Below are 26515 nucleotides of genomic sequence, written 5' to 3'. Positions count from 1 at the left end.
TGTGTGTGTGTGAGGCAAATGCATCAGTTGTAATGCAGTTCTGTGCCTTCTGAGCACAAGTGTGTGTGTGTGTGTGTGTGTGTGTGTGTGTGTGTGTGTGTGTGTGTGTGTGTGTGTGTGTGGTGTGTGTGTCTCAGCTGACTCCCATGCTCCAAGCATGTGGGGTTCACAGACACGCGCTATGCACCATGCCAAACACTCAAGCTGCCTTAGCAGCCTACAGGCCAGCCCCCACTTCACCGCACACACACACACACACACACACACACACACACACACAGACTAACACCCTTCTGACCAAAGCAGCCCTGATAAAGGCCTTCTCAGCAGCATGCTTCGCACCATCGCTAGCTCGTTTTCACAGCCCAATTACGAAAGCTGCCAGTGTTTTACACCTGTCTTGACATTTAGAAACAAAGCATCGCAGGCCCAGAACTCGTGGTTTCATCAATCACCTCTCAGTTCAACTAAACTGGGTTAATGTACCTCCAATTTGGAAGGTGTTTCAAAAATTTTATTATATGTTTAAACAATGTACTTTACCACTACTGATCTCAATATACCCGATGACTTTTATAATAAATAAGGCATTGTAAATACTAATTATCTGAGCACCTGAAATGCCAAACACCTTAAAACTAAATACCCAACACTGCAACCTTACATTGTGTGGCACTTGCACACAAGACCAACAAGCTGATCTTGTTTCTTCAGCTGATCAGAGTCAAAAAACCCGTTGGGTGTATCAGTCGAAACTCCCAAAGCTCCCAGTAACAGCTGGGCCTGCAGTGCTGGAGACCAAACCGGAGATGACCGCATGGGCGTGCAGTCTGCCCCCTCCCGTTTCTGAGTACGGTATACCCACCTCTTGCTGAGAGTTTTTTGGTGTTGATAATTTTGGCAGCGTGCTCCTGGCCCGTGCACAGCTTGACACAACGCCGCACCACCGAGAACGCTCCCCTGGAGAAGACAAGAACGGAAAGACGCACATTTCACTCGACAGAAAACATGCTTTCCGCACATACAACGGGCAGAACGACCATGAGTAGTCTGAACTGACGGCGTCAATGTTTATTTCAGGGAAACAAAGTTGAACTAAAAAGACTGCAGGATTCACTGCTTTATATGATCAGACTGGTATAATATAATAACAATAAAAATAACAGGCAGTAACGGCCTGGGGAAATATATAAATCACCTAAATACATCTGAAAGTAAAGAAAAACAAAACAACAATACTTGCAGCCTTTGAAAAGACTACTGTATCAGACCATTTTTTCTCCAAGCTGTTTTGAGAACAGCTTGCATAACAAAACCTGTGGGAACATCGACAATAACTCCTGATGTCATCCTTCACCGGCTAATTTTAGTACACCTTTCTGCTGCTATACAGCACTTACTGCACATCTTGGGCAGCATCCCTGCTGACACTCTGGGGAAAACAGCAGGCAGTCGTGTAATGTGGGAGACCGCTGCCAGAGCACGCCAGGGTCTACACGCACCTCATGCTCAGACTGCCCTCCTGTCAGAGACAACCTCAGCAAAGAACCACTGCTTGACAGCCTGAATTTGAACAAGCTGAACTTGTTTAATCTCCTCTTAAAAACATGGCTGAATATAATCTGTTATTGTGACATTTGGGTTGTAGTGGGAGGAAAAGATCACTAGCAGTAAGTCTAAGAAGAGGAGACCACCTTTAAGCAATACGATGACCAGGACCAGGCAGGTCTGCTACTCGTGTGACGTAATCGCAAAAGTAGTTTTCATTAACGTCGAAACGAGCCAGACCTGTCTCTGAGGAGACACCGAGTTTATTTCAGTAATGGTTTCAGCCTGTCATGAAATGGACAGGGGAGTGTGAAGAACACCAGCTACTCCGGCTGTGTGAACAGGGAGGCGTTCTGGTTTTCACTGGCACACAGCACAAGAGGCTCAGCAGCGACACGAACGCTTCCCTTTCTGTGGAGCACGCGCGCTCAAAACAATGCAGTCCAGCGAATCCACTTTAGGACGCTCTCCAAACTTGGAGAGCTAGAGTAGCCGTCCAATGGTTAATAACTGGGATACTGGGTTATTCCCATAATGCCATAAAATAGAGCAACTCTTGCTTCCCGTGCATAATATTGACATACTGCTGTCCGTTACACAATAGACTTGGCTTCGACTATTATTAGCGCGACTACAAGAACATAAAGAAGACGCCAAATTGAATCTTGATATCACAATTAAGTCTAAACTTGCATTTAAACACCAGTCTTCAAATCCTGTCAGTGGACTATGTAACATACTGCTTTAAGACATAAACGTATCTAAACCACATTTATATTATTAGCTTTACACATTTCAACGATTGTTAAATGCAAGCTGGACAATATATACCCAATCACGGACAACATTCCCTCAGAATTAGGTTACAACCCACGCACGACCACACGCTGTCAGTCTACGCGTGCATGTCTAGTAGAGGTTGTCAACATTTAAAAATGGAATAAGCGCAACCTGTGGCGAAATAAAGTATATTTTCATTATTATGATGCCATTTATTTATTGGAAAAAGAAAAACCTTCAATAATTTAAAAGAAAACGAGGCAAAGAAACGCAATACTAACAGAGGGGAGGGGGAAGAGCAAAATAATATCCTAACGTCAGGCACAAGGCATGCTTCTCCACACTCAAATTATAGACAGCAAACAGCCGCTTCGCTTTTTGACAGCTCAAAATGTCACTGTCTCTAGCTGGGGTGTAACGTCAGGCTATAGCGATACTTCAGCAGCTGTTCTAGTGTGATTTCCCAAAGTAAAACGCCAGTGACAATAAAATCTGAACAGTAATTAAAACTACTATAACTTGCTCAAACATACTAAAGCAAAAGCAAGTTTTTCTTATATGAAGTGTTGTACAGAGATTTTGTCAAAGTGAACATGCTTCCAGATTTTTACTGCACCCTTCTAAATCTGAAATAAGAACTAATAACTCAAGATAGAGGCCCATAACAACGTACGACATTTATCTCATCACTTTAGGGAAAACATTAAACGCTGTCTTACTTTCCAAGTTCTTCATAGAGCTGATATTCGTCAGTAAAACGTGTACAGGTTGTCGTTGCCATGTCTCCCCTCCTATGCTTGGTTCGTGGGCAAATCCGAGCTGTATTCCTCCACGCTACAACACTACGATACCGCTTATGTAGAACGTGTCGCCGCGCTATAATATTATTGCTACAATAAAATGCAGATATGTACCCAAGTGAGGGATAGGTTCGCTGACAAGTAAGCTTCACTGCCTTCCCAACCCCTCACTGAATGCGCCGTCCAACTGCAATACAGTTGTTTTCTATGGAACGCCAAAAGGGTCAAAACGAGACTGCCGTAATGCATATTGATTTTTGTAACTTATTGTACTATCACACCTTTTACTCATTATCCCTTGTCACAGTTATTGAGAATGCTGTCAAAATGTCAAAAACCTGTAATTTAGAGTAAAATAACAACAACCGTAAATTTAATATTTTGGCATTCCATACTATGCCTAATTTATGATACTTTTGTAATAGGCTATGAGCACCACCTGCCTGTTTTGACAGCCAATACATTTGGACATTGTTCAGCCAATCAGAGTTGAACAAGATCACATTAGACCAATTCACCACAGGCTTCATTTCTGATAAAGGAGTCCCATCTTATACATGATTATTTCCCATTATTTTTAGTTTTCTCAGTCGATTTGTTTCATTCCTCAGATCAGAATTGAAATTCTGAAAAATGTTCATTAAATCATCAAAGGTGAATATTTCAGTTAAGAAGAGGAATTTGTGATGGTTAAGATCAACCAATGGTCTCAACCATAGGTCAAAGGTGCATCTCATGATCCTTGAATTGACAAACATATAGACACAAAACATTAGTGTCAAATTCTCACAATGGAAAGACAAGGTCGTGTACAGGGTGAACAGACAAGAACAGGGAAGGGCTGTGTGGTGAAAGACTGAGGGTACAAAGCAGAGGAAGAATGTCCATGGAGTGTCCATGCCCATTGGTTTGTTTTAAGATGAAATAAGGTCAACAATTGTGGAGTTAAATATGGAGTTAAATTAGAGATAAATATGTGCAAAGTGCAGTAATAGTCAGTCCAATGTAAACAATTCAATTCAGTTAAATGTGAGGGCCATTGGTCTGTAGTTGAAGGAGGTAGTAGGCTTCTTTGGAACAGAACCCAGGCAGGATGTTTCCCACAGTACTGGCACCATCTCCTGTTTGAGGCTCAGGTTAAAGAGCTGCTGTAGGATTCCACATCGTTGGGCAGCACAAACCATCAGTACCCTTGCATTGACTCCATCAGGTCCAGCAGCTTGGCTTCAGCTTGTCCAGCTGTCTCAACCTGGCTGGTCATTACACTTATGTGGAATCCTCCTTGTTTGCTCTCAGTCTCACCTTCAGTTCCTTCTGCACCCTCCTCATTAATACTTTGTCTTCTAGTTGTGTAGTTTCTTCAAGTCCTTCAAGTCCATCTAATTTCTTCACATTGCAGAAAATATATAATCATAAAAATGACAGGAATTTGCCAACAATTGAGCACGACAGCCTATTATCTTGAAAGCTGGGAAAAGTGAGTATAATGTGAAAAAAAACTAAAATCTGGACTAATATTGTCCCAGACTAATGCTGTTAATCTTGATATTTGTTGGAGCCACTCCTCCAGTTTAGGATTCACAGCTCCATGTTACCTTAGGGGTCACTTCCTTTGTGTCAACCTTCCACATTCTCTCTATTTCTTCTTTCAGTCCATGTTGTTTTCCAACTTGTCATATTCATCTGGATCAAGGATGGGCAACTGGCAGCCCGCGGGCCGTCCTCACTCAGTGCGGCCCGCAAATAGATCAATAATAATTTAATAATTAAAAGAAAAAAAACCGATAGAGCAGGACTTTTTTGTTCTTGTGACTTAGGGCTACGCCCCCCTCTCCCGTGTCGGTGTTGTTCCATGCCCGGTTATCCCGCCCTGCGTGTCTGTTGCCCTGGTTTCCCTCTGTCTGCCACGCCCGTGTCGTCATTGTGTTCAGTTGTGTCTAGTTTAGTCCTGTGTACTTGTATCTCTGTGTTTCACCCGTTGTCAGTTATTTGTGGTTTGTTTGGTTTTGTGGATTATCTGTCATCGCTGTTCTGGTATTTTCCGTCTCCGTTGTGTTTCTTCGTTGTGAATGGCTCTCCTGTTACGACTCCTGCCTGTCCTGTTGACCACTTGGATGGCTCTCCCGTTTTGACCCATACCTGTACAAACAACTTCGTCTATGGAATTCCCCTTATTAAATCTCGCTCTTCTCAGCGTTTGTGTCCGCCTCCTCGCTCCGCAGCGCGCTACGCGTTACAGTTCTTTGATATGAAGGAGTTCAAATTCCTTTCTGCACTTTTTTATTAAGCAAATGTTTCGTCTTTGTTGCTTATTAAGGACATGTTAATGCATTTATATGCAGAAAATAGATGTATGTTGGTGCAATAAACATACAGATCTGAATTCATTTAAAATGTGTTCTTATTGAGAATAATTTGTAGTGTCTTTCATATCCAATTATTTGAAGTGCGTGGTCATGTGGCCCTCCAATAATAGTGCTGAAAAAGTTTTGGCCCTCTTTATCATGGAAGTTGCCCATGCCTGATCTGGATGCATACATCACTTGAGAGCTGCTACATTTATTACCACTGATATTTTCTGCATCTTGTCCACTTTCATGATGTCTGGTTGTCTGTCTGGAACTGTAGGTTCCACATTTGGATTTGGGAATGTCCAGCTAATTTGCATTTCATATGATCCTGTATACATTTCCTGTCTCTTGATTGTGTCTCTCGGTTTGTGCTTACTTGATATTGTGATGCCATGATTTGTGACTGTGCTGTCCTTAAGTCCTACATTTCCCAGCCATTGGTAGGCTTGTCTTATGTCAGCTACTAATTCTTGAGGACATTCCATACTCTCCATACCTACCCCAATTCTTACCTCATAGTTCTCACGTGACTACATAATCCCTAAGTATTTATAACTATCTTCTAGGTCTCTTATGTGGTCTTTAGAAGATCAATTGCTTTGGTCCGGTGGTACACTGAGTTCTGAATGAAGGCTCTTATAGTCACATTGACTTTTTACAAAGCTTAGATTTCAAGGAGTGCAGCATTTACTTATATGTTTGCTAAGCAACACATAAGCTGGTCTTAGAATTTTGGTAGATCTGTCAGTAGGTGGAGCTTTGATGTTACCAACTGTGTTATGACCAGTCCCTGTCTGAAGGTACTCATATACTTGCATAAATGCCATTTCAACTTGCTAGCTAATATTCATGAGCTGGAATTTAGCAGATGGTTTATTTATTCTAATAACCGGCAATGCAAAACTGTAATGAATTGTAACTGTAATCAACAAGTTCACTGATCGAGGTCACTTGATCATGGCTTTAATGATAGTGCTTTAAGATTTAGGTATAAAGCTTAGGCTAAGGAAATAATTTATTAATCACTCATTGAGAGACATTAGATATTGATTCAGTATCTGTGTTTGCATTTATATATAGTTTAAAATATGTTGTAATTCCATAATTTATATTAAATTCAAATGCTTAAGTTGGGTTGCTGTTTTGGCACTTTTGGTGTTCCATAAATTGTACACGGAATAATATCGCCACTAGATGGCGGAAGAATACCTTGGTAGGGCAAAGAAACCGAGTAAACTTGCAACACATTAACAGAAGTGCTCTATTCTAGGCCGTTTTAATTTCTTTCTGCAACATATTAGTAATAGTTAAGCCATATAAGATGCCAAACTACCTTTGTAATGATGTTTATTGAATTCAGGCACAACCATCAAAATTTTAATGGAACCAAAAATAAAATATAGACCTTACAATATCCACCAAGCTTCTTAATGAGAGAAATGCTCACTGTGGCTTAAGAACATTTGAAAATGAGATGTAAAATATATTCTTATTTGAAAATGAGATGTAAAATATATTCTTAATTGGTCTAACAAACCCCCTTGAAATATATTTTACCTTTATCGTTATTGTTGATCAACAGCTGATTTAATTAGGAATTTAGCCACAGTTTAAAACTCTAGTGAAATTGTTGGCCAAGGATTCCAGTGTAATGCAGTGGCCATTATATGAGATAAATGTAACCATTTGCAAAACTTCTACATAAACAAAAGGAAAGCTAAAACAGGCCTGACCATCTCTCCATGCCATACGGTAACAAACTTGAGAAAAAGAAAATTTTGTATCTACAGCTTCTTCACAAGCACTTTGGCATGTTGTTGTAGTCAGCCACACTGCATTATTGTAAACTCTTCTTCCCCAATAAGTGTTTGGACTGAGTCATCAGTGATGGACCTATAGTGTATGGTATGGGTTTGAACTTCTGGCTGTTCATTTAGCATCTGCCATACACGTCTTGAGCTCAAAACTGGACGGAGCTTGGGGGTATGTTGAACATGGATGGGTCGAACTGCTGGCCTTTGAACGGTGATCCCTCCGCATCCCAACCCTTCTTCAGCATGTCGTGAACTTTCTAAACACACACATACACACACAGAAAACAAATATTTGAGAAAACGTCTCAACGGTGCAACCTGGTCAGCGCTGCCTGCAGAAGCGTGCCGACTCTCCCTGTGACTTTACCATCTCATGGCTCTGCGGCTTCCCTTGCAGCTTCTGGTGGTAGTCGAAGGTGAGGCGGTCCAGCACGGCGTGCTCCTCCTCGTCCACCGTGGCCATGGAGCGCTCACGGTTGATCTGGTTGACATCGATCTCCTTCTCTCCTTTCAGCACTGCACTCCACCACACCTCTCCGCACTTACTTAGAGACAGCTGATGAGAAAAGGAGAACCCCCCCCACTGTTGCTGCACTCTAAATATTAAAAGATATTTGCTTTATCTGCATTTCCAAAAACACTGGCCACTTTAGATTTAAACATCTGCCTTGTACCAGCCCTTACTGCAATTATAGAATTACACACTGATGTTCCTCTACTCTGTTGATCACTGGTCTGCTTTGTACCAGAGGACTTTTATTTTGGAGGCAATCTATTCACAGTGTGTTAGAGGCATGACTAAGGAGGTCCATTGGTGAAGACTGAAAAGTGAAACCACAGATGCAGAAGAAGAAAAATTATTCACTGCTTACCAACACACACTGCCCCGGTTCGAGACTCCACAGGGAGTTCTCCATATTGATTTTGTGCGTGAACTCGCCTTCCATTAGGACTTTTTCAGACATTCCCTCTTTCACGGCCACACGCACCCTGTCAGACTGAAGACTGACAGACACCTGTGCAAACAAAGAGAGAGAGTTAACAGTCCACCCTGAAAAAAGAGTCAATGTTGAGCTGGAAATAGAACTGTAATTACAGGAAGTAGTTAAAATTACTGTAAAAATAAATGCTTTAATGTACAGATAGCTAGTGGTCAAGTAAACTTAGAGGTGTTATCATAACTGATGTTTAGTAGAGCTGCATAGTTTAACGTGTGAATTTATCCACAGTATAGGAATACTGTGGTGCCTGCGATTTTGGGCCACTGAATGCCTGCAACTGTAGATACCTGTCTGCCCTTGATAATATTGGGCTGGACAAAAACTCGAACTTCCACATCGGTGTAATCCTGAGACCAGCTGTAGTTTTCTCTGACAGCACCATTGTAACTATCTGGGTTGGACTGGAAATTTGACTGCCCACTGCAAAACAATGAATAACAGACCAAAGAGTTATGAAATAAACAATAAGACCGCTTCAGTTCTCGTATGTAATGTATGTAATGTATGTAATGTATTACAATAATTATGCTTCAATATTTGTTAAAGCTTTACTTTGCAATTCGATATGGTATTCCTGTATAAACCAATAACCAAAATAACTCATTCCGATTTAGGACGTTCTTGCTATAGTTAATGTAATACAATTGTACTTCATGGCATTGCTCCGAGCTATATCTATGCTAAATACTGACTGTTTACTGTTTATTAGTTTATTTTCCAGGCAATTGAACGTTATGATGTAGTAAAGTGTCAGATCTGTCATTTCATCTCTGGCTTGTTCTGCTGTGTTTTACTGACCTTTATTGGACATTACTTGCTTTTTACTTGAACAGGTGTCACTTTGGTCGACACCCGTGCTATGTAATTAAAGGTGATCTGACTCCACTTACGGCACATCTGCACGGGAATCGGAGCCGGTCGCGGTCGCTGCTACAGAGTCTTCGGCGTCCGTCCCCGTAGACGCCCCTGCAGGCTGTTCGCTCTCCGCACTTTGCACATCTGTTTCATCGCGAGACGTTGAGGCTGCGGCGCCGGGCGGCTCAGCGCGCGAAGCTGTGGCGCGTGCTGGGTCTTCCTTGCCCGCTGCAGATGCCGCGTCCTCTGCTTGCGACTGAACCTCGAGCTCTTGCGCTACTGCGGGCACAGCTTTCGCTTCCTCAACGAGCTGCATCGCCCTCTCTCTGTCGTGCGCGGCCAACTTTTCGAACAGTCGAAACGTCTGCAGAGAGGAGAGTTTTTTTTTCATTTGCATTGCAATAATGGAGAGGAGCATAGTTCACAAGTAGGCTGTGTTCAGTTTAAAGATTAAAAATTATGAACTTTACAAAAATCAATTCTTTGCACCACTATTTCGAAACACCACAACTAAAGACTTTTGCATGTATTTTTATTTTACAGGTACGCCGCTGGCTAACTAGTTAGCATTGTGTGCTGACACTCACAAAAGAACATCAACAAATAATAAAAAAAAAATCCAGTAACCTAACGTAAATACAGAAATGTTAATTAGTCAGACACAAACGCAAAACCACTACTGATCGGGTATCTGGTTAGGGGGAGGCTGTCGCAAGCACTGTGACGAATTTGGTGACAGGTGCTAATAACAAAGCTAGCAGTATCCAAAGGAAAACTTGCCAAGTCAACCAGCCATATAGATACAACATTACCTTTAGGACCATTTTTTCCGCTACTCCTGGTGGAAACCCCATACGGTCATTTGGGCTGGTCAATAGGCGATAGAAGTCTGTTTTTCTGTACAAAAAGCCAAAGAAGATCTGTAGAAAATTCTGAATGTTTCCAACATGCTGCAAGATTCCGAGCAAAGCATTGTCGTATAACTCTGTCATTTCCATCGGCGAGGACATTTTTGAAAAATTCTTAAAACAAAAGGAAACCAAAAAATAGTCCTGAACTCTACAGCTGTGTTATATTAAACTGTTTTACTTAACAGCAAGAGAAATAAACGGTACACACACACTGACACTGATTCGAAGAAGGTACGAGACCACTAGGAGGACGCAAGTCTAGCATACTTCCGGTCTTAATCACCAAAATAAAAGACTCTGACATACGTTAAAGACTTCACACTTTAGACAAAAGCTTGAACGCATGAAAGGACAAATAGTTCCTGACAACTTTTGTCTTTTTATGGGCATTAAACGTTTATACACTTCTTTGTTTTATATGTCGAGAAAGATTTTTTTGAACAATACACTTGTAGCCTTACAATTTAGAAGAGCTCCAACTGTTCTTTCCAGCAAACTTTTAAATATGCATGGAATACAGCACACACTTGAGGATGAGGATAACCTTCTTGAATGTTTTTATAAATTCTTGTTTTTAAATACCACCATACATTATAAACCTATGGACATTCATTCCTATCTAGAATACAAAACTCGATCCCTTAATCGCAACTACTGAGACTTAAGCGCATTTGTTTTGACAAGACTTCCTCCAGAAAATGATTGAAATGTGTGAAAATCAGAACTGTGGTTTTCCTGAGGAAGTCATAGATCTGTTTGTTGGACATTTGGACCATTAGAATGAAGGATTTGTCATTTCCAATGGCGAGGCATTTTAATACTAATGGACACTATAATGAACATTTCTGTTTGCATTGCCAGTTTTTGTAATGACAGCAATGAGCAATTAGGAAATTCAAAGAAAAATAACTGATCTACACTCTTGGATATGCTTTGGGGAAATATTTCATGTCAATTTTCATTAAAAAACACATTACTTCTGTTTCTGTTATAAAGTTGTGGATTTAGGCCCTGGTTGCCCACTAAATGTCACTGTGGCGTGTGATGATTCGAACGTTTCACAAGATCGAATCATTTTCCGAATCAATTGGTTCATTTGATTCGATCTCCCAAAAGCCCCACTTTTGCCATCACTACTCCACAAAACGTCTGTCCAGCAGATGGCAATAATGAGTTTGTCAATCATGCCAGTTCAAAACCAGCGAGTTCGCGTACCGTATGCGTAACTAAAATGGCAGCGTCCTTGACTAACAAATTATTATCGGTATGCATGTTTTGCTTGAATACTCTGTTCATTTATAGTAGCTACATTATGTATAACCGTTTTATTTCTGAGGTGGCTGTTGTTAATGTTTTTAATAATTTTGTCATTTTAATATAGCACTGACATGACATGCTGTAAGCCTTAGCTTGTGGTCAACACGCAGTTAGTGTTATCTTGTAGAGTAACTAAGACGTGTAATAAGTATAATTAAGTTTCATATATTTATATCTATATATTTATATAGATTGCGCGTTGGCAGGTGAGCTCTGCTGCATGCATGAACGCTGCAGCGAGGAGCATACACTCCACTGCAATGTGTTATAAGGTAAAGTTATGTATGATTGAATAACACTAATACTTTTACTTTATTACCTCACTGGCATCCAAAATTCACAAACAAAATACCTTCCAGTTGTCAGTGTGGCTAAGTTTAATTTCGAAATGTATACATACGAAGCATAAAATGTTAATTATTTGACTATAGGTTTAAGAGTAATTGCACTGCTGGGTTAAAAGAAAAGATGTCGGTGAATGCTCAATTTTTTTGCTTGTTTTGACATTTACATACAACGGCCTGGTGCTATGTTTCTCCAGAACTATGCGGCTCGTATTCGTGTGGGCAAAGGCGATAAACCGGTGACTTATGAGCAGGCTCTGCACCCCCACCACATAGCTCATAAAAAAGGATGGCTTTCACAACACACAAGTAAGTTTAACATCAAAATACATTTTAAATATTAGCTCTCAGAGAAAAACATGTACTGATATAAGATAATATATAGGGCAATATATTCTGTTTTTGAAATATGTTAATAACTTATTGCAAAAATTCTGTTTACCAATGGATTTGAACTTCTTGTCTTCCCTAAGGCAATCTCCAAGGAGAAGATGGAGCTGCAGATCGAGTTGTCGAAGACGTCTTCATCAGGCGCTTCATATACGGCACTTTTCATGGGTGTCTAGCTAACGAACTGGTCATAAAGCGCAGAGGCAACATACTGATTATTTGTGCTTTAATGCTACAGAAAATGCAGCCACAAAAATTCTATTTTCTTATCGGATATGCTGAGGAATTACTCTCACACTTCTACAAGTGTCCTGTAAAGATGGAAATTCAGATGCTAGAGGACAAAGCTATCTATAAGTATCTGTAAGGGCTTCCTTTGGTAAACAAGAAACAGTTAGACTGGCCAATACTAATATTTCATTGGGTATATTTCTGAATGTTATTTACTTGTGATAGTCTTATTCCATAATACAGAAAATAACGCAATATGAACATCTGGATCTTTAATTGTTAGATTTTTATAGCAAGTCACTTGTACCTACATTTGCATCACAAACTCAGGAGGGAGGATAAAAAAAAGGAGAGAAAGCACACTGCACAATTAGGCAAGTTCAGCCAACTCAATATTACCAGCCCATAACAGTACCCCACCTCCATCCTGCTGGAGTTAAGGTGGAACAAAGTGCAAGAGTCACTCATCTCACAAGTTCATAAACCCTTCAAATATTTCTTCAACCTTGATGTTTCAATCTTGTGTCTTGTTTAGTGGTGGTTGGATTTCAGCTCCACATCAAAGAATGTGAGAGAAGAACAAAACCATGCAGATCTTTGAACACAATTTCCTATTTATTGTGTGACAAGTAACTGATGCAAACAGTCTGATATCTGCAGAACTGTAACAGTTGTTTTATGACTTAAATAGTAAGGCAACAGGTTTGCTGTTAGAGTGACTTTTATTGCTGCAGGAGGTAATCATGTAATCTAGTACAAGCGAAACATCACACATTAGAACAAAAGTTGCATTCTGAAACACACATTCCATAAGGAGCTGAGCAGAAAGTCTTCCTCAGAGCAAATGACATAACATACAAAAATGTAGCATATTTCACATTAATATTCAACATAAGAGAGTTCAACAATATCAATGCCTTGCATAGTGCAGGAAAGGAACTCATTTCAGCAGATGAAAAGGGTCAAACATGAAAAACAATAACATGATAAACACACTTTTTAAATTTGCAGTGTTCTTAATATAAACATGATTAAATAAATAATTAACTAAACCTATTTGGCACAAATGGTTTTTTTACCTTTTGGTCTCCTTTCAAGTCCTGAGTTACACTATGTACTATTGTTTCGGTGGTTAAAAAACAGCTAAAGGTTTGAATCAGAAAATAATGTCTTTAAAACTACAGTTGTTCTAATGCATGTTATTGTCTTCACCAGCCAAAGCAAAAAAGACCCTCCATTTCACACGTGATGAGATTTCTCTTAAGAATTGTCATGTGTGTGTTTTTGGTATTCTTGAAAGAAACAGGACTAAACTGGAAGTAGTGATTATGCAGGACATAAGCAGATCCATTATTTGAAAAAAAGATGCTTCTGTTACACAAAGGCACAAAAACTATTTTAATGCAGAAGCCAAGGCACAGAATCCCATCATGAAACACTGGATGAATCCAACAGCTTCCCTTACACATCCAACATTCATTTCACAAAATGAAATTAAGTTTTAAACAAGAAAACAAAAAGGACAGTGTTGTAATGGCACAGACGGACCTCCTCAAAGACCTGTAATAGATCACACACACAATGGAGGTGCACATTTAAGGTTAAAGACAACAAAGAACAACCAGGAGTTTGTACCCATAATTAACACACACAGAATATAAAAATTTAAGGCTCTCAACCGATTCACATTTCAAGTGAACAGGCAAAATGTAGTCATGATGTTCCATTGCGTGTAAAGGTGCTCAAAAACAATTTTGCACTTTGTAAAGGCAAAACCAGGGTGAATGCAAATAGGGGGTCTTTATAGCCATTTGATTTGCCCTCATGCTGGATCTCCAACTACTCTAAAAACCAAACAAACAAACCCAGAGCCGAAGTGCCCGAGACGCAATACTGCACAGACATCCTCATACTATGGACACATTCACATTTGAGGGAGTCATTTTAAATTTTTTGTACACAACCTCATCAGATCAGAATGGGGAGTTTCATGGAGGTGTTGGTCAAGATGATCTGATCACATTTTCTTCAAAACCTGTAGGTGAATTTTTAAAGTGGTAAACTATGGGCGTATGAATTTAGAAATGATCAGATAAGGACGAATTTATGTATTGTCCAGTGTATGCACTAGACTAGCTACAGTCTTTTCTACATTTTAATAAACCTTAATATTAAAACTTTTGTAGGATAATCTCATTATGCATCTATATAGTTTTATTATTTATAATGACATGATATAACTTGAAAGATATCTGTAACTATTTTTGAAAATGATAATTGCTTAAAAAATTATGATATGCAGCAATTAAGTTCAATCATCACATAAGTAATAAATGAAGGCCAAGTTTTTCTAAACTCAAGTAAATCTAATTCAAAACATGTAGCAGCAAAGGTTGTGTATAAACACATAATGGCAAGTTTATGTTAATAATCATAAAAGTGACATTTAGCCAATGAAATATTCTGATCACGACATTGGGGGATGCATACTTAAGTTGGCTTTGAATGACAGAGCGTCATACTTTGGTTTGAAGCAGAATGAGGTTTATGATCATTATTTGATGTCTTGGCAACTCTTGCCCTGACATGACTGCAGCTTGATGAGTCTCTGGTTCATGGCCTGTAGCAGAGCCGGATCCACCTTCTTCACAATGTTCTCCAGCTGGTGCGGATCAGCAGTCATGTTGTACACCTCCACGAATGACTGGTCAGAGATTGGGAAGGGGGGGGGAATGCTATTATGACCAATCGTCGATCGTGGGCGGAGACAGACCAACCTGTACCTTCTATTGGAGAGAAGTGCAGATTGATGTGTTAAAAGGGAAAGAGGACGTACCTGGTTGTCGGCAAATTCACAGTACTGCAAATTGTTCCCCTTGAGAGTTCTAACACAGGCGTACGTATTGTTGAAGGCATCCTCACAAACGCAGTCTGGAAAACAGTTCTAAGGGACCAGAGGCGAAAAAGGCAAGACTGAACACAGTGCCGATTCATGTGTGTTTGTGAAATCAACTTCGGGTTGAATGGCAAAAGGTGAAAATACACATACAGCCAGCCCCGGGCCAAGTTTGGGACAGTACGGGTCTTCAAGCACGTTGCCCTCACCGGTGTACTCCACCAGGAAGTAAGAGCGAGATGAAGCGCCATGCGATAGAGTCTATGTGGAGAATGACAGCGTGATTACATGTGCGCTTGTTCTGAGGAACTATAAAATGCCTGTAATGGTCTATTACAGCATCCAGAACACTCAGCTGCCTAAACCAAACCAGAAACTGTATTTAACTTGTTTTAACATGTTTCTCTTTGGACTTTTTTTTTTCCCTGCACCTGTGCTACCAATGTATTGTAAAAACCAAAACTGACTGGAGCTTCTAGTGAACCTGAACTTAACCACATCAGCCACAAGCATTCAGAAACTATATCTCCTATATAAAAAGGCTCATGAGGAGTAATATCAGTTGTGAAAGGAAACTCTTAAGTGACAGATGAGGCAAAGTGGAGAAATACACAGAGTGGACATCACCGATCAAAGCACAAAATTGAGGTCTGAAGATTCCAGAACATTCTACAAGCACTTATTTTTTTAAGTGGTGGTAAACCTTTACTGGCAGTGATGTAAAGCACTTCATCTATGAACCACGTAGGAGAAAGCATTGTGACTTTGACTTGTGATTTGCCACCGCTGTAGTGCACCAGTATTAATTCTAGTTTGTCAGTGATATCAGCTGTGCAAGCCAAGTGAGTCAGGAAAGGGCCTTCACACCTAAATAAACCACACATCAGTCTGCAAGGGGCTTGAAACATATTTCTCACAGCTAAGAAGTGGAAATTTCTTGACTGATCAAACTAAGGTATCACACTTAAACAAGCATGACACAAAATGAAAGTGGAGGATCAGAAACAAAAAAGTGTGTGAAAATGTCCTCGGCGCACGGATGATGGGTAAAGCTCTTTATCTGTGGTAGCTGCTGCATCACCTACAAAGAATTATACTATATTTCCATATGTAATATTAGTTTGTCCAAGCGATTTAAGAAGGAGCACCCATTTCACATGATGCATATGAATGAACATTTTAAATAAAGCTGACATTCTTCACTTTACCCTCAAGCTCGTCATTACGTCCCAAATACAAATCAGAACTCACTGTGCTGTAAGGAAACTGTAAAGTACAACCTGTCTACTCACAAGCTGGGGGAGAAATGATTGTCCATCCATATTCAAGGCAGAGATATTAACTCCAGCAATGTCAAGAATTGTTAATGGCAAGTCGATAGTCACCACTGGGTCCTGGAAGACATGAAAACAAAGGTCACTGCCCCCCCCATACACACACACACATGCGGATGAGCGTGTGTCCATGGAGCACCAGCTGGGGCTGACCTGCAGAATCTGTTTGGGCTTAATTCCGGGTCCTCGAACTAAAAGCGGTACGCGGATGTCAAATTCGTACAGCTGCCGCTTGTCAGTGGGGAGTGAGAACTGACCTAGAGCACAGGAATGACACAATAATGCAACCCTACCTGTAAAGGTCCCGTTAAAAGGAATGCAGAACGTTGAGCCTACCTGTATGGTATCCATTGTCGGACGTGAAGAAAATGAAGGTGTTGTTTAATTCTTGAATGGCTTCCAGTTTGTTTACCAGTTTCTCCACCATGTCGTCCACAGAGAGTAGGGTCTGCCACCTGAAAGCAAACAAGGGCACACAGTGAGAACAATGTGCATGACAGGAGAGCGGGGAGGGTGGATGGCTCGCCGCGGTCTGCGTACCTCTTGCGAAAAGCGTTATCAAGGTACTCGATGGAGCTGTTGAGCATTGGGTTCACGGGCTGCCGTAGCAACCAATGCTTATCCTGAAACAAAGAAAAACAAGACAATGAGACCGATGTTGACCTTGGCGCTCGGCTAGCGGGCGACTTTGATATCGGCGGGCCTAGAGCAGGTGGGCCACCTTGCCGGGTTTGTTGAAGCTGCCGTCGCGTGGGGCTTTGACATCGTCAAAACTCTTCTGATACTGAGGAGCGGCGGTCCAGGGAGAGTGAGGGGCTGGTGGACACAGCATGATGAAAAAGGGATGCAAGGGACTTCGGTCCTCCAGGAACGTCAGTGACCGGTTCAGCTGGGACCGTCGGCATGAGGTAGAGGGTGAAATCAAAGGGTGGTATTAAAAACACTAACAAAAATATTTCTAATCAAATTCCAAAGAAAATGTGAGCTTGCTACCGATATGTTCCAAGCAGCTGCTTGCATTCAAGAATCTGCAGTGCAGTGCATTTTGCATTTGCATTTGATGGTCAACCACTGCATTGTGCCGTTTACATGAGTAACATGAGGGACGAGTCTAGTAAAGTCACAACTCTGGGGAATGAGTCTAGAAAAGTCTCTTTCTTCTGGACTGTTGAGAGGGTAGTTTGGCAGTTTATTTTGTCCATGTTACAGGCTTTATATTGTAATGCATGAAAAATATGGCCTTAGACAGTGACCCTGGATAAACATGAGTGGGCTGACAGCTAAGATGAAAGAGATTCCTTCAGAAAGTTGAAGTGGTAGTCTTTACATATTTTAATACACCTAATTTCATGATTTTGACAATAAAAATATGTTGCAAAGGTCATGGAGAAGCAGATAGTCAAGTTTTGTCTTGTTTGAAACAAGCAAAGTTTCATACAAGACAAGATCCTGTCAGCTTTCATACGGTTTCCAATGTACCAGGAAGTTTAGCTCACCTGAATATCAACATTCCAAAAAAACAACACTCACCAATATGAACCTGAATACTGAGAAAATGAACATACACCACTGCATACGCCAGATCAATGGACATGAAGTCTGAAACCACTTCCTTAATGGTCACACTCCAGTGTTAAACACCTGCAGGCACTTAAAAGGAAGACCCTAAACCCTTAACTCTGCTGCTCTGCCTTGCAGACAGCCAATCAGCTTGTATGCTTTACTCCTCATTGATTCATTATCAGGAGCTTACAATAAGGTCTGTGAGGTAGTCCTTTTCATAGTTGTCCCCATGAATCTCTGCTTTTCCATTGACGGAGAGTGTATAATTGTAGTACTTGGAGTTCCCCACCTACAGAAACACATTAGACAGAGGTTTAGCACTTTAGGAAGTTTATAACAACTTCAAAACCATTTCTCCCCCTGAAGTCATTTTGTACTTCAGCTAATACTTTGTGAAGATAATAGTTTAAGGAAGCAAGGTCAAACTGAAGAAGGCTGAGATCATCTCTGAGAACATGAGCTGGAGTTCAGGAGGGCTATCGCCATTATCTAAAGAACCAGCAACAAGACGTGCGATTAAAGGTGTCAGCAAAGTAGACATGGAGGTTGTGTGATATCACAGAGTACAGGTTGGACAGGAGTACTTTAAGTAGGAGGGAAAATGTTCCGGTACAGTCTTCCTCCCAAACTTCAGTATTACATAACTCCATTTAATTAATTCCTGGAAAACCCCTGCAAGACACCGCTAGGTCACATGCGATAAAAGACCCTGAGGTTATTTTAGAAGAACCTCATCTAAAAGTTGATGAAACTCCTGGGGGTCATATAATTTTACAGTTTATAAGTCCACAATGGAGATTACAGAAGCTACAGGCTGACATGGAAAGTGCTGTTTATAGTTAAGCAACATGAAGCAGTGTGAGGGTGATGACCAAACACATGACCCACCAGTGCATGCCACTGGTCCCAGCCTGGAGGAACATGGCCAACGCCTCCTGCCTCATTCACTCCGTACTGCAAAGACAGCAGAAAGGATTATACACGGCCCCACTGGACGCCTGATGATCAGAAGCAAACCAGATCTTAACACACTAACAAATGAAACTTTTGTAACTCATTAGCTCACTTGCAACTGCATCAGAAAGAGGCAGACGTGTAATGATGTGTAGTCAGTTAAGAACCGAAAGTCCCTTACAAGTTAGCAAACACCTGGAAATCTGGTAGAAGGCATCTTATGCTGCAGTGTGCACAATTCAAAATGACCACCCCAAAGTCTCTCAAACATAGAAGGGGTGGGAGATGGGGGTAGGATACTGACCTGATTCAAGTACTTCCCCCCATAGAAGGTCTGATAATGCTGCTTGCTGAGGTAGACAGGGAAGGCTTGGCTCTCTGGTCCTTTTTGCCAGTCACTGCTGCTACAGTTGCCCGACAAGGAGTTGTTGTGGACCATGTGATTGTGTGGATATCTACCGGACAGGATGCTGCTCCGACTGGGGCAGCACAGGGGCGTCACTGTGTACTGGACACCCCAGATGACAATGATTCAGACCCATGAGACAAAGTAGCAAAAATCAGATATTCAGAGGCTATGGATTTTCTGGCTATAGGAGGAACTAGTATTAGCAACGAAACTGACTTAATGGTTTCACCTACCGCATTAGAAAAAGTGACACCAGCATTACCAATGAGGGTTGTAGTCTTTTTCATAGGTGTCTGTAGAGAACCATGAAAACCAGCATAGGCCATGATCATACACAATTTTCATGACATGGTTGTTTGTTAATCATACATTCTTGGGCTTTAACATGTTTATTTAGATAAGTTACAAAGCCAAATTCTTCAAATTTAAAACACTATAAATTGAGAAGATGCGCTGTTTAACTGAAGCTGTACAGAGACCAACATGCAGTTTCAAGACAACAGTAAGATGGGTCCTGCATCAAAATAATGACACTTCGTCAAGCGCCTCACACTTAATCAAGGAAGAGATAACGCTGTGACTTCACCGGTATCCAAATTGACGGCGTTACATTACATTTAAAAACTATTGAACTTCCGCTAAAAACCTTTGTTTCCTGCTTCATGTTGTTTTTTTACACTCACCATTCCCCCGAGCTCAACGTCCAGGTCGTCGGCAACAATTAGAACGATGTTGCTGGCTTTGGTGCCTTCTGAACACCTGAGTGTGCAGGTGAGCAGCGTGAGAAACACCAGTGCGTTTGCACCCTCGCTCGCTTTTCTGTGAGGGTTCCTGATACCGGACCCTGGCTTAGAACTTGCCATGAGAGATTCACGCTGGTAGCTACTTAGTCTACCCAGATAAACCTTTTTTAAAATGGCATTGTACCTAATGCTGACATTAGACTGCTGTTACGGTGGGATGGTCTAGCGAGGATTGAGGAAGTGCAATTCTGTGGTCATATGACTTCTCTGCTGTTGAAGAGGGACTTTTAACCTTTCTACGAGCGTTACTGTTCAAATGAACAGAAACTTTGGACAATAAAACAATTACGTTTCCAGGTTTTTTTTACATGTCTAATTAACGTGAGTGTGGCAAGTCTGATGTAATATCACGAGAAATATGGAACAGAAAATAAAAAAAACGGTGAATCAGATAGTGGCAAGACTACCACGGCTGAACGAATAGTCAATAAGATAATGTCAACTGTATTTTACAGTGTAAAAGGATATGAAACCACCGTGTACCTAACATTATCTAGCTAGGCTTGTAACTACAACAAAGTCTGTAACTTTTGAGCAATTTGCTGGTGCTAGTCGGCTGGCTAGATAACATTTCAACAGCATTATTCAGATATCAAAGCTATTAATGACAAACTAGTTAGTTAGCTAATTACATATCGCAATATTGCCGTCAGACCAGTGTGAATTACACCAGCAACATGTGTGATTTGCGAAACTTAATGTTACTTCAATAACGTTAATCCTGTAGAGATTCGCTACAACTTTACTAAATATTCAGTGTAAAAAAAAACAGTAAATAAACAAGTGGCCAGTTTAGCCTGTCATCCTGGCTATGGAAACGTTGTGCTTGCTTTACTTCCGTCGGAACTATTTTCGTTGCTGCACACGCTTGTAAACACGGGAACGTTAAAGCCTCTCAGGTGGAGTGAAGAATATTCTGAGGCTATACTTGGCTAGCAGTCTGGGGATTCTTATTTTTAGTGGAAGCAATGTCTTTTTCATATCGACTATACTATGTTCTTTAAGCCAAGTATATTAGGGAGGGAGCATAGTTAAGTAGCTAGCGTGCTGTACAAACCATGGTTCCCTTGAAACGTAGGAAAATCACAAAACCTCAAGCTACAGACCAACATAGTAAAATCTGTAAATTTAATGATGTAGCTGTTTTCATCATTGAAAGGAAAATGGGCGCGTCCCGAAAATCTTTCCTTATGCAGCTTGGAAGAAGCAAAGGTTTTAAGATGGAAGAACACTACAGGTAGGAGCTAGAGGAGATCACGTCCTATAGGAAATATAACATAATGGAACATATATTTATTTAAAGATAATAGCTAAACGTTACTTCTTTTTGCAGCCCTTGCGTCACTCATGTGGTTTCAGAAAACAACACTGGAGATGAGGTCCAGACCTGGATCACTAACCAGGCGGTGGGAAACGACGACAAATCATTCAGCAGCTCTCTCCATCTGCTGGACATCAGTTGGCTGACTGACAGTATTGCAGCAGGGTGCCCTTTACCAGTTCAAGACAAACACAAACTAAAGGTGAGGGGCATTCCTCCCATCTATTGCCTGACTTTAAATATTAACTCTGTGAAGTTCAAGTTTGACACATAATGATGTGATTTTTATAATAATAAATAAAATAATGATTTGTAAATCTATTTTATAGACCAGTCCAAAGCCCTCTGCAGACGTTTCTGTGATTACAGTGAAGAGTTATGCTTGTCAAAGAAGAAGTCCTCTGAAACACCACAACATATTTCTTACCGTGAGTTCCTTTGTGTTTTATGTTTTTGTTCTTTTCATTGATTGTTGTTCACCACCACGATTGCTACAGTTTTCTCTAATTGTGTTCTTGGATATTTTTAGAATCTGCCCTGTCCACATTAAGAGGTACATGCTGTGAAATCACCAGCGTGGCTATGCATGCTCTAACCCACAGGAACCTCTGGAGATCTTGGCGGAAAATGCGGAGTTCATGGAGAACGAAGGCAGGAGCATAGCGTTCCGGAGGTCTGCGTCTGTCTTGAAGGCCCTTCCTCGAGCCGTGCGTGAGATGGATGACCTGAAGGACCTCCCTTGCTTGGGAGAGCATTCACTTAGGGTTATAAAGGTCAGGGGGAATTTGGGCAGGAGATCCAGTTAATTTTGAGATGATATATGGCCCACAATTGAACGAGAAGAATATGGGTGACGGATATAAACATTGTCACTTTTTCAGGAGATTTTGGAGGATGGAGCGTCCAGGGAAGTGGAGTCAACGAGACTGTCCGAGCAGTTCCGAGCCATGAAGGCACGTATTGGCCAGTCTTTGAGTTTTGTAATGTCACATCCTGTAATTTTCCTTAACATTCCTCTGACGTTCTTTTTCTTTTCCTGGCTTCTTCCAGGCACTCACTGGTGTTTTTGGGGTGGGAGTGAAGAGTGCTGATCGCTGGTTTAGGGAAGGACTTAGGAGCCCTGCAGACCTATTACGCACAGGCCAAAACCTGAACCGTGCCCAGCAAGCAGGTACACGTTACAACAAAACACAGATCAGTGTTTTATTTAGAAAACAGTTTGTATTCACGACATGTGCCACATGCCAACTTGTTTCTCATTGCACACATATACATTTTTAATACAGACCAAAACAACAAGGAAAGCTCTCTGCTTTTGTTAGGCGTGCGATATTACGACGACCTGAACAGACCCGTCACCAAAAACGAAGCTTTGGCCATCAGTGATATAGTGGAAAGGGCGGTGAATGCGGTGTTGCCCGGGGCCATCATTACACTCGCAGGTGGATTCAGAAGGTCTGTTCGGTTTAAACAGATTTGTGCATTCACATTCCAGTATCTAGTTCACATGGTGCTGATCTCTGGTCCTGTCCCCCAGGGGTAAGGAGGATGGTCACGACGTGGACTTCCTCATCACCCACCCTGAAGAGGGAACCGAAGAAGGCCTGATGCCCAAAGTTGTCAGTTGGTTGGAGGATCAGGTAGTCAAGTTAATATATACATATTTTAGTTTTTACAACTGCCACTGTTTGGAACGTTTAGAAACTACTACTAACCGGTTGAGATGGAATATTTACATTTAAAGTTGATTGAGATTTGCATAGTAATCATTAACATATTCATGTTTCGTTTGTTTCATCTCCAAGGGTTTGCTGTTATATCAGAAAACAACAAGGAACTCTTACTTGGAGAGTAAAGATGGACCTGCGCGGCCTCCTCATAACATGGACCGATTTGAGAGGTGCTTCTCCATATTCAAACTCCAGCAGACCAGAGAAGGCTCAGTGCTCCCGGCAGGTGCTGGTGGGGTGATGGAGCAGAGGGCGGAAGAGTGCTGGAGGGCAGTTAGAGTGGACCTCGTGGTCAGCCCCTACAGCCAATTTGCTTATGCCACACTTGGCTGGACTGGATCCAAGGTGAGGGCATTACAGGAACAGGAAAACACACACACACACACACACACACACACACACACACACACACACACACACACACACACACACACACATCATGTGTTCCTGTAGCTGACCTAGCACAGCAAAGTGTTAGCAACAACCGAGGCCAAGATTTGACTCATGAGGGATCTCATGTCCTGTATTACTGATAAATATGACAGTTGCTCTGGGAAAGAGAACCTCCCAAATACTGCAAATGAAAAACAATATCTGTACTGTACTGAGTAATTAGTTATTCATCACATTATACACAGTCAGTGTAATGGGCAATGCTGAATGGTCCATTACTGAATGGTCCAAGTATCATATTTTGGTTCCAGTATATAAGTTCTTAAGAGCTAGAAATGAAAAGCAAAAAACTAGTGAACTGTGTGCACGAGGCCATTTGCATAGACCCACCCCTTGGTCTCAGTGCTAGCAATGTTAGCGGTAGGGTGTAGGGTGCAGTGTACCTTTTAGGGATCCCTCTAAACAGACTTTTCCTTGCAGCTGTTTGAGAGGGAGCTGAGGCGTTGGGCGGGGCAGGAGAGGGGCGTGTCCTTAAGCAGCCACACCATTTACGACAGCAAACGGGTGAGTGAAGGAACGCCTCTGCCGAGCCTGTACGGAGCCTGTGCTGAACTCGTGCCGGGCCTGTACCGAGCAGTTTATCCTGGTGGCACGGGTCCACAGTTGCGCATGCTTTAAAACCGCACCCTTCACTGCTCACGACACTTTTCCAGACAAAAAAATTCTGCAATTAATTCCAAGACGAGCCTTAATCTGTATGAATAAAGAACCATTCCTGTGCTCAAATTGCACAAACAATGACACATTTTGTGCAATGACACATTTGTAGAGGTGGACAACTTCTTGGGAAGGTATTCTTGTTTTTATTATTTACCTGCCTTGTATTAACTGTTTGCCCCATGATCCTCAAGCGTTTACAGTCCAAACCCGTGTGGTTACCAGGCAGCAGTTAGGAGGGTAGGGATGGCAACGGTCTCGCTGCTCTGACGACATCTTGCCCGATGCTTGTTTGTACCATTTGTCGATTTCTCAAACCCTATTTGTCTGCCTTCCTCTCTGGTGTTCTCGACAGCAGTGCTACCTTCCGGCGAGCTCGGAGGAGGAGATCTTCGCACACCTGGGCCTGGAGTACATTGCCCCGGGCGAGAGGAATGCCTGAGGCCCTCCTCACTACCTCAGCAGACTGACCACACGGCCAGGGGTCAGGCTACTCTCACCAGATAAAGGGTCTCAACGGCTCTGCCTTCAGTCTAATCTTGATCTGAGAACCGAGCCTGTGCCTTCATACAGGTGACTTAGAAATAGGCAGTATTCTGCGACTGCATTTCTCAGAGTTTCTTATTCGTTTGATGTTGTGAATGCTTCAACACAGTTGTAATAACTGATCATTTCTTCTGTCACACCGCTAAAAATTTGCCACACAGAACAGCTGAGTTTAACTGATGCCTAAAGGAATGAAAATTAACTATTCAATCCTCTCTCTGTTTCTGTGTGCCTTGTCAAAAACAAACTCCAAATTCTTTAATTGTAGACAAGGGTGGGTCAGATGGATATGGTGAACACTAGAGAGAGATGAATGCTTTGAATGAACTCTGTGCATGGTTCATTTTCTACCTGTGGGTTGTGCAGGATGCCGTCACAGTTAAATCATACATGTCTCCTCATACTTGCATGTGCACCTGGTTTGTTTTGGCCTACTTTTTCCAACTGCCATTTCCTATGACTCACTATTAGCCCTATAACCCCTTCTAGTGTCTGTGCGCACATCTGTTCACCTCTGCCACCTCACTGAAGGTGGGTATCATTACGCCAGCACTGAGGAAAACAGTAACGTGTGCTGATGTTTATGTATGGTTTTGTACTACATATGAAATGCAAACCAAATATATTTTAATTATTTCATGCCCTATCATTTTATATTGAGATTGTTTTTTTTTTCATACTGGCTTTTTCCTCCACAATTTTGTCACCACTGAAGCATCACAGCATGCTGTTTCTGTTTTGCAACTCTTTAAAATACCTCATATCTCATTAAAATATATTATCATAGATACGGTAAACCCCAATAAACTATTTTAGTTACTTTGTTTTTCCTGTGGTGTTTACATATTTACATGTTAGGATATTTGTATGTACTAATGCTTCAGGATGAACTCAACATAAACTTCCAACCACCTTTTCCAAACACCAATAACTGACCTCCAAATGTCCTTTGTTCTTCAAAGGCCAAAGTCACACCTCATACCTCTCTTTATACCACACTTTAACAGGAAAAGGAAAACCTAAAACGTCGCACCCTCTGGCCGCAGAGACCATTGCAACACTCTTTTGAAACTATATTGGCCATGATCTAAAATCCCATTCACAAACATGGGGGTGTGTTTCGGGTCCGTGGCGCCCACCCCTTGGCGGGGGTTTCGAGCGTGGCCCCGTGAGAAGGTGTGGGGGGGGCAGGGGGGGATCGGCTATGCTCAATGGGGCCTAATCCCATGTCGACACTCACCTCTTCTGTTTCCTGGGCCATACGTGTGAAAGCAGCAGTCTCGTGAATAGGAACCGAGAGTGTCTCCATGTTTCAGGGACAGACGGTAGACGGCGGCCGCCCTTCGGAGTCATGCTTGGGGTTGTCGTCTGGGGGGGGCGGGGCTTCTGAGTGGATTCCAGCTGATGTAGATGGCCAGTACCCCCACCCCCTACCTACACTGTTATCACAGGACCAGAGCTTGCTCTTCAAATAAGACCAGTTTCACCGCTACCCCAGATCCCCTCT

At 41.7% G+C, this 26515-nt stretch overlaps 5 protein-coding genes across 49 annotated transcripts in view; 2 read left to right on the top strand and 3 right to left on the bottom strand.

The window, feature by feature from the left end:
- Nucleotides 1-3314, bottom strand: part of camk2b2 (calcium/calmodulin-dependent protein kinase (CaM kinase) II beta 2) — a 40188-nt gene extending 36874 nt beyond the window's left edge. For all 42 annotated transcript variants that reach the window (XM_077020674.1, XM_077020677.1, XM_077020682.1 and 39 more), the window contains exons 1-2: nucleotides 3048-3314; nucleotides 866-960 (exon numbers count right to left, since the gene is read on the bottom strand). In XM_077020674.1, the coding sequence (XP_076876789.1) occupies nucleotides 866-960; nucleotides 3048-3109 (157 nt within the window). In that variant the 5' untranslated portion in view covers nucleotides 3110-3314. The remainder of the gene's footprint in view (nucleotides 1-865; nucleotides 961-3047) is intronic.
- Nucleotides 3315-6809: 3495 nt separating this feature from the next.
- Nucleotides 6810-10327, bottom strand: nudcd3 (NudC domain containing 3). Its single transcript, XM_077020660.1, has 6 exons — nucleotides 9962-10327; nucleotides 9185-9513; nucleotides 8582-8714; nucleotides 8166-8309; nucleotides 7661-7849; nucleotides 6810-7550 (listed from the first exon to the last, which is right to left on the bottom strand). The coding sequence occupies exons 1-6, from the start codon at nucleotides 10157-10159 to the stop codon at nucleotides 7440-7442; spliced, it is 1104 nt and encodes a 367-aa protein (XP_076876775.1). The 5' UTR covers nucleotides 10160-10327; the 3' UTR covers nucleotides 6810-7439.
- An 885-nt stretch (nucleotides 10328-11212) lies between these two features.
- mrps24 (mitochondrial ribosomal protein S24) lies at nucleotides 11213-14079 on the top strand. The gene is made up of 4 exons (XM_077020659.1): nucleotides 11213-11324; nucleotides 11569-11649; nucleotides 11919-12030; nucleotides 12195-14079. Exons 1-4 carry the CDS (start codon nucleotides 11292-11294, stop codon nucleotides 12476-12478), a joined length of 510 nt encoding a protein of 169 aa, XP_076876774.1. The 5' UTR covers nucleotides 11213-11291; the 3' UTR covers nucleotides 12479-14079.
- gnsb (glucosamine (N-acetyl)-6-sulfatase (Sanfilippo disease IIID), b) lies at nucleotides 13727-20498 on the bottom strand. Its single transcript, XM_077020654.1, has 13 exons — nucleotides 20182-20498; nucleotides 19732-19791; nucleotides 19394-19597; nucleotides 19024-19089; nucleotides 18326-18424; nucleotides 17294-17461; nucleotides 17113-17195; nucleotides 16909-17027; nucleotides 16726-16829; nucleotides 16531-16632; nucleotides 15392-15499; nucleotides 15179-15286; nucleotides 13727-15046 (listed from the first exon to the last, which is right to left on the bottom strand). The coding sequence occupies exons 1-13, from the start codon at nucleotides 20359-20361 to the stop codon at nucleotides 14897-14899; spliced, it is 1551 nt and encodes a 516-aa protein (XP_076876769.1). The 5' UTR covers nucleotides 20362-20498; the 3' UTR covers nucleotides 13727-14896.
- A 28-nt stretch (nucleotides 20499-20526) lies between these two features.
- On the top strand, nucleotides 20527-25827 carry polm (polymerase (DNA directed), mu). Of its 4 annotated transcripts, XM_077020658.1 has the most exons (12): nucleotides 20527-20622; nucleotides 21461-21538; nucleotides 21635-21824; nucleotides 21952-22050; nucleotides 22225-22395; nucleotides 22504-22575; nucleotides 22673-22793; nucleotides 22909-23077; nucleotides 23160-23262; nucleotides 23428-23697; nucleotides 24226-24309; nucleotides 24818-25827. In XM_077020658.1, the coding sequence occupies exons 2-12, from the start codon at nucleotides 21465-21467 to the stop codon at nucleotides 24902-24904; spliced, it is 1440 nt and encodes a 479-aa protein (XP_076876773.1). In that variant the 5' UTR covers nucleotides 20527-20622; nucleotides 21461-21464; the 3' UTR covers nucleotides 24905-25827. The 4 variants fall into 4 exon arrangements, with proteins under 4 accessions (XP_076876773.1, XP_076876771.1, XP_076876770.1 ...); XM_077020656.1 differs by lacking the exon at nucleotides 20527-20622 and having other exon boundaries at nucleotides 20635-21538; nucleotides 24821-25827; XM_077020655.1 differs by lacking the exon at nucleotides 20527-20622 and having other exon boundaries at nucleotides 20637-21538.
- Nucleotides 25828-26515: the final 688 nt, after the last annotated feature.

This window comes from Brachyhypopomus gauderio, chromosome 10 (genome assembly GCF_052324685.1).
Source record: "Brachyhypopomus gauderio isolate BG-103 chromosome 10, BGAUD_0.2, whole genome shotgun sequence".
NCBI lineage: Eukaryota > Metazoa > Chordata > Actinopteri > Gymnotiformes > Hypopomidae > Brachyhypopomus > Brachyhypopomus gauderio.
Note: the sequence above shows the minus strand (reverse complement) of the source record. Positions and strands in the feature narration are given on the sequence as shown.